Source organism: Eretmochelys imbricata, chromosome 13, assembly GCF_965152235.1.
Source record: "Eretmochelys imbricata isolate rEreImb1 chromosome 13, rEreImb1.hap1, whole genome shotgun sequence".
Classification (NCBI taxonomy): domain Eukaryota; kingdom Metazoa; phylum Chordata; order Testudines; family Cheloniidae; genus Eretmochelys; species Eretmochelys imbricata.
The window spans coordinates 28,321,021-28,328,323 of record NC_135584.1 but is presented as its reverse complement, the minus strand read 5'-3'; the positions used below and the strand labels follow the sequence as shown (position 1 = coordinate 28,328,323).

Below are 7,303 nucleotides of genomic sequence, written 5' to 3'. Positions count from 1 at the left end.
AGCTGTGTGTGACCATGAACGGGGCACTCAACCATTGCCTAGCCAAGGACCACATGGGCAGCCTGCCCAGAGCTCGAGGGCTGTGTCCTTCCAAGAAAGCAGACTGCAGTTCTCTTCTGTTTAACGTGGAGGTGCAGCTCACAGAGACGACAGGTCACAGCACGTGAAGCCCCTTCTTGAGCGAGAATCCGCTCCCTGGATCAAGATGGAGCATCCTGATGTGGGCCTGTCACCTTGTGGGCTGGACCTCTCTCAGCCTGTATTATAAATGGGGTTAGCTGCAAGCTGCCCTGGGGAACTCCATGGGCTGCAGGTCCCCTCTGCCTTAGCAGCACTCGGCAAAGCTGAAAAACAGCCAGTCCCACCTGGCTGTGGCCTAGATCCCCCCCAAGGAGGAAACCAGGTTAGCAATGGGACTGGCCATTGGAAAGTCCTCTGTAGACTGTGCCACTGGTGAATGACAGTAGCGGCGGGCATGGTGAGTGTGCTGGCCGTTACGTGGGTCTCCATGAGATGGCTGTTATCTTTGTCCAGGGCCAGTACCCTAGCCAGCACTGGTTCACGAGGCTCCGGCATTCATTCCGCTCCCCGGCCGAATGACAGCGGCAGTGTTGTGTTGGCAGGGGCACTGAGGCAGGCTGCAGGGTGGTGGCCACAGGTGAAAGCATTTTGCCTGTCTCAAGGGAACGTGCAAATGCAAAACTGAGCAACTTGCAGGCGGCTGGGCTGGTAAACGTACTGGCCTGCCTCACACTGGCCGGATTTCTGCAGAACGGGCACCTCCTGGTAAAAGGGCTCACTCTGCACAGACCTGTCCTCCTGCCTGTCTACCAGGCAGCCCTCACATAAGCAGTAGGCTTCCAGCACCCTCCGGGGGTACCGGCGGGGGTCTTCGTTGACCCTGTTGGAAGAAAGCGGATTAATGAGGTCACCTAATAAAATTGAGCGCTGGCCAATGCACTCCAGCTAGGGGTTCGCTGAGCTGTTCGGAAAGGGTTAATAACGCTACTCCTCCCGCACCTGTGAGGTGCTGCACCAACATTCAGGAGCTGATTGGTGGCGGCTGGGCAGCGTTACATTGAGCTCACAGGAGGGGAAACTGAGGCACAGAGTGGGGCAAAATGCCACAGTGTCACTAACCAGCCATAACTAGCTTAGTGCCTGCGGTGCATGGCAGTTCTATCCCCGCTGCCATTTTCAGAACTACCTGAGATAAGAAAATGCCCCTGTGAGCCTGAGCCAGCTGCTGCTGGGTGGAGCCTCCAGCGAGGGGGACGTGGCTGCTGGCCAGGCTCAGAGGTGTTGGTTTGTTTCCTTCTCTGCGGGGTGGCTGACTGTGGAGTGGAGAGTGCCCCTGGCATGTGTCAAAAGAGGGACACGTTCTAGAAGTGCCCAGGAGAGTAATAATTAACCCTGCAGAACCAGCCATCCGCTATCTCCCGGGGATGAGGAGGATGTAGTTTGACTCAGGAAATGCAGCTCCACACCTGAGAGAGATGGGGGGGATTGTGGGGGGGGAGAGGGAGAGGGGTTTCAAGCTCTGGATCCCAGTGGCAGTGCCTGAACCCAGAGGTGACCTTTGCTGAGATGCCCTTCACTCTGTCTGCGGCTTACCTATATGACCATGGGGAGGCGCTCCTGTCCTGGAGGCGGGACGAGGTCTGGCTGACATTCACAGGGCACGACTTCAGGTCCTGGTCAGGTAAAACATCCTCCATTTGAGCCAATAAGCTAACTCCAGGAGCAAGAAGGCGGCTGAGCATGGATTCCAGCTCTGCATCGGAGGGCTCCCGGCAGGGAATGTGGGTACCGAACATCTGACAAAAGGCAAAGCCCAGCAGAATTTGGGCAGCCACTTCTACCTGTGGAACAAACACGGGGAAAGTGACTTCGCTTGGAGAAGCTCCCAGGGATCTGGGGGGCTGAGCAGATAGGAGGTGTCTATTGTACCACCTGAAGGAGCTTTCCATTCCTCGCTGTTTAGGGGTCTTGGAGGAGCTAGGCCATAGTGCTGAGTGAGTTCAGTACCTAAGTAATGGGGGCTATTGCTCCTAAGCCACTTAGGCACTTCTGAAAGTGTTACCCCTACTGAGCTGCAGTGAAGAGGCCTGGAGGGGCAGGAAGGAGTGGGTTGCCTTGGCCAGGTCTCTGCTAAGATGGGGCATGCTCTTCTGACCGGGCAGAGAGAGAAGTGGGTGTTCTTTGCCCCCACGCTGCCATCTGCAAATGTGGCCTGTAGTCCTCCTCAGATCATTGTTAAACACATTTAATAGCCCGGGCCCCGTGCAGAACCTAGAGGCGCCCGCTCCCAACCTTGGGCCACGCTGACAGCTGGCCGGGTACTCCTGCTCTGGGCTTGGTCCCCATTGCAGACGTGAGGATGGCTTTACACACGGTAGCTAACTCGTGGTGGCTGGCTGGCTGCCATGACTTTTTTCAGTTTCCCTGACCTTTCCAATGGGCCTCATGGCATTTCATTTGCCTAATGAAACCAGGCAGGTTTCGCCTGGTGGTAGGTTTGTCTCCGGAAGCTCCTCACGGCTCTGGCCGATCTGACCCGACTTGGCAAGTTACAGGCCCGGGCAGTGTCGGCTGGGAGAGAACCCTCGCGGGAAGGGGGGGTGGGTGCTTCTGGTCCCCCAGGGACCTGACCACGTCAAGGTGCTGACCAAAATAAAAAGTAATTGGGGGAGCCGGGGGGAGGGGGGATGAACCCGTTTTACGTAAACCTTAAACAAGTGTCAGGGGGCGGTTAGGCAAAGATCCCCACACGGGCCAGGCACTGTGTGTGGTGACTATCAGCCGTACGAGAGCTTGTGCGACACCACCACCTGGATCAATGCGCCCTTTCCAGTGCGAATGTCACAAGTAGCAATAAAGGGGGGCAGACGAGCTGTGCTCAGGAGCGGGATTTTCCTTAGCTAAATACGAGTGTCTCAGCCTTTTGTTTCAGAGTAGCTGCAGTGAATCTTTAAGGCAGGGTGGGGGATGTGCTGAGTCTCCAGAGAGGCCCCTTTGCCTGAGCACAGAATGGGGTTTCCTCCTTTAATACAGGCCCAGAGAGCAGATCAGATAGCACTCAGGGGGGAGTTGCTGCAGGGCATTTCCTTATTGCAGTGCCTTGGGCTGCTCTGGCTCTGAATGGAATTTGCATGTCCAAAGTGTATTTCCTGGAGTGGGAACAGGTTGCAGCTGGCTGGGCAGTTGCATCAATTTCTCTAACCCTGCCCTCTGGGTCCAGTCCTGCCCTCTGTTTAAGCCAATGTGAGTTTTGCATTGACGTCTATTGGAGCAGGATTGGGCACTTCAGGTTTTACAGGCGGGGGGGGGGGTAGGAGGCAAATGAAGGCTCGGTTTGGCTAGTGCCCAAGGGATATTGAGAATGTAACTTGTAGTGGTTCAAGGGCTGCAGTAGGGGGATGAAAGGGAGGGAGGGTCCGTGCATCCTCCCATACCTGGGCTAGTTGCAAGTTGCCCCTCCAATAAGAAGCCGGGTGGTCCAGTAGCGAGGGGACTAGGTCTCAGGAGATGTGGGTTCTAGTCCTGGCTTTGCCAGTGGCCTGCTGGGGAACCTTGGGCAAGTCCCTTCCATGCCACTTGTCTCCAGGGGCTGTTGATCCTGCCCTCCTTTGAGAGCTCCAGGTGCCAGGGCTCTGCAGAGCAAGGTATTATGAAGAGGGTATTAGCCACAGTCCCTGCACTGCTCAGGAAGCTGAGGGAGGAGTGCGTGCCATCTTCCTTCCTCTCGGTGCAGGATCTCCACAGGGCTCTGTTCTCTTCTGGACAAGCTGCCCATTGACACTAGCAGGAGTCACATGCTTGTGGAGAGGACAAGAGCCCTGTCGGTAATTCCCAGCCTTCTCTGGCTGAGCTGGTCCTTGAGGGCAAGTCGTCAGATTCTGAAGCTGGCACGTGTCCCTGCCGCAGAAAGACGTGGCTGTTTTCTCAGCTGGCCTTTGCAGTGAGATCCATGGCTGCAGAGCTGAGCTGGGCCCGTCAGTGCTTTCTGTGCCCACTTCACTGAGAAAGAAGCGCGCTAGGTCTTCCTTGGATCTGCCTGCCTGCTTAGCCAACTGGGCAGCAGCCCAGCCCTGTGCAGCCTGCATCCGTTAGCAGGGGAGGTTTCCCACCCCACTCCCTGAGCCCAGAGGGTCACGTTGGCTGAATTCACTGAGCTGCTTGAGTTCTGATCTTGCACGCTTCATCAGCTGGGCTGCACACGCCTGCTGGTGAATTCCCCTGGGCTTTGCCCACTCGGGCCTCATTTCATTGCTCAAGAAGGCTGCGTAATGGGCTGGATCACCCGCTTCATTTATGAATCAGGTTTGTGCAGCATTTGCTGAGTCATCTGTCTGATCGGCGAAGCGTTGGGCATTACTATACCTGGCTGCCTCACTCTGGGGCCTAGGGAGTGGTGGGCTCGCAGCTCAGGCCAGGATTTTGGCTTGTAACCATCACCACGCCTGCACCAAGCCCTGGGCCACGCTGGGGGAAGGGATGCACTGCTGGCAGTTCCGCCTTTCAGATCAGAGCACAGCACACTGAAGACTCCCCGCAAAGGGCAGCTGGCTCCAGCAGAGCAGTTAGCTTATTCTACTCATTTCGAACTGCAGGACACAGGAAACAAAGCTGCCGCCGGGGCACAGTTCCATCGACCCAGAGAGATAGCCCTGGTGTTTGGTAGCTACTTTAACTGTTTTTTCATAAGCCCCCATCCATAACTACACAAGCAACCAGCAAGCCCCAGCTCCATGCAGTGATTGCTCCTTTGCGGGGCGGGGGTGATTTCCTAAGTCACTAGGCTGCATTGTTTCACCAGCTGATCGCTAATGATCTTATTTTCCAGCTGAGGCAGCCAGGATCCAGCAGCTGTGTGCGAGGGGATCCCTCTGGAGACATAGTTCCTAGGAGCCAACGGTTTAGGCTGAAGTTTCAAAGCAGCCTAAGGGAGTCAGGCACCCAAATCCTGTTGAACGTCAGTGGGAGTTGGGTGACCGAGTCCCCTACGGCCCCTCTGAAAACCCCAACTTTAAAGAATGATTGTTTGCTTTTGCTGTGTTGTTCTATGTACACTTGCCTCCACACATTTCACCCAGTGTTCTAATTCACACCCACGCCATTTACTCTGTGCTCTGTGTCAGACCCTGTGCGCTCTTTCACATACATACCGATCCTGTGAACTGCCTATTTGCACTCAGAGGTAGGCAGGTGAGCAACAGAGAGGGGTGTGTGCTGGTGTAAAAGCTGCAAACAAAACCACACATCTCCACTTCTCATTCCTGTCGTGTTTGAGCTCTGCTAGCATTAGAATTAACAGAGCAATCGTTCGCAACCCAGCCACCCCGGGAACCCAGCAATCTGCTCTCTCTTAGCCCGGGAGGGACAGGGACTGGTCACAGAACTGGGATGAAATTGACACGTGACAGATGTTCAGCACACAAAGATAATATCTGGAATGAATGTGAGATCTTCCATGCTGACAGATCACAAATCTGTACAGGGCTCCCTTTGCCGCCTCACCTTTGGGGTGAAATGCAGCAGAATCGCTCGTTGCCATTCATTTCTTGGGCGGGTGGATCAGGGCACTACAGCAATGGCCAAATGATACCATAGTTGAGGATAGAAAGTGCAGAAGAATGAAAAATCCCAGGGGAAAGGCCAAGGCTGTCTTAGGTCAGAACGTAACTATCCCCTTTGCAGGGACAGTTGGTGCTAAACACCATAAAAAGGCATAAGTCTCCACCTAGTGCCAGCCTCTGATCCCCTCCCGTACACTGAGTAGCACCCTATCTCAGGACAGACAGTGGGCCGCTCCGGGGCTAAGTGCTGCTCCTCTTAACTGAGGGGGTCAGACCCTGGCTTTTAGTAACTGCCTGATGCGCCTTCCCCTGCTTACACCTGCTACCTGACACAGATGCTCACTCCATGGGCCCTGACCTCTGCCGATAGTGATTCCCCAAAGAGAAAGCTCTGGCCTGCAAAGTCAAGGGAGTTTCCCTCTTTCCGATCTTCCCTAGGGGCAGCTTCACTCTCCAGTGCACACTTTTAAGGTTGGATGATTAATAGAGCCTCTGGCATGGGGGAGAGAATGGAGGGCCCAGGACTGAGCGGAGGAGAATATGAGAGATAGGGGGACACACACAGAGCCCCTGACATAGGGGAGAGAACTGGGGACCCTGGAATGGGTGGAAGAGGAAAGGGGGGGTGAGAGGAAAGGGGGGAATGGGGGCAAAGGCAGAGCCCCGATATTGCGGGGAGGGGAGGAACAGGGGATTCTGGACTGGGGGAAGGGGACCACACACAGCCTCAGCAGAGGGGAGGGAGAAAAGGTGGAAATGTGGGAAGGGGAGACACTCTTATTCATAAACACTTACCCCATCCCCTTTGGAGCTGAATTTTAGGGGGCATGGGAATGGCAGTATAATTTGCAAAGATCTCTGAAGCTACTCACCTTTAGATGCATGGTTGTTTCCACCTTAGTCGATTTCACACAGGAGTGGGGAAGGTTTCTATGGTCCCTCTGAGAGAAAAGAGGCTGGTAAACAATAGACCAGGAGCACCAGGCCTGTTTGAAGGTGACGCCACCGGGCCGGCCTGGAATGGGAGGTTCAGAAGGCGACGAAGCTGGGAAGAAAATCTCTCTGCGTCCTTCCCCTCAGGAACCCTGCCCTCAAACAGGTTCTCACTGCACAGGGAAGCATCAGACACGCCTCCCTCTTCCCAGATACGTGGGACTGCAACCTGGAACCAGCCATTCCTCAGTGACTCACTGCCGGGGAATGTGTGCGGATGCCATGGGGCAAAGGGTGAGACCTGGTCTAAGCAGCTGTTGTCCTGGTACAACCATGTAGGTTAGAGGCATGTTTTATTTGTTTGTTTATTTATTTTTTACCAAAGCAATTCTACCACTACAGCCCCCAGGGGGATGCGGTTATACTGGTACGAAGGTGCCTTACACTGGTGTAGTTACTCCTAAGGTGGCCAGTCATGAGTTCCTGGCATCTCAGACATTCCAGCACTTCTGGGAACAGCGTGGGCCTGCCTCCGCCCACGTGACTCAGCCCCCGACAGCATGATCTCACACGCATGCAGGGGCGGAGCGGTGCACTCTTCCAAAGGGCGCCCCCTGTCGGATACCGGACAAAACCACAGCTGATTTTGTCCCATTACTGGTCTGGGAACAAACCAGCCAAAAAGGGGAATGTCAGGTATAAAACCAGACAAGTGGCCGGCTTAGCAGTTCCCCATCCCATTCGGGATGTACCTAGGAGAACTGAGGGTACGTCTACTTTGCCAATAAAAT

The 7,303-nt window shown here is 55.0% G+C and overlaps 1 protein-coding gene across 1 annotated transcript; it reads right to left on the bottom strand.

Moving 5' to 3' along the window:
- Positions 1–678: 678 nt before the first annotated feature.
- Positions 679–6,463, bottom strand: LOC144273605 (interleukin-17D-like). Its single transcript, XM_077832274.1, has 3 exons — positions 6,452–6,463; positions 1,615–1,862; positions 679–901 (listed from the first exon to the last, which is right to left on the bottom strand). Exons 1-3 carry the CDS (start codon positions 6,461–6,463, stop codon positions 679–681), a joined length of 483 nt encoding a protein of 160 aa, XP_077688400.1.
- Positions 6,464–7,303: the final 840 nt, after the last annotated feature.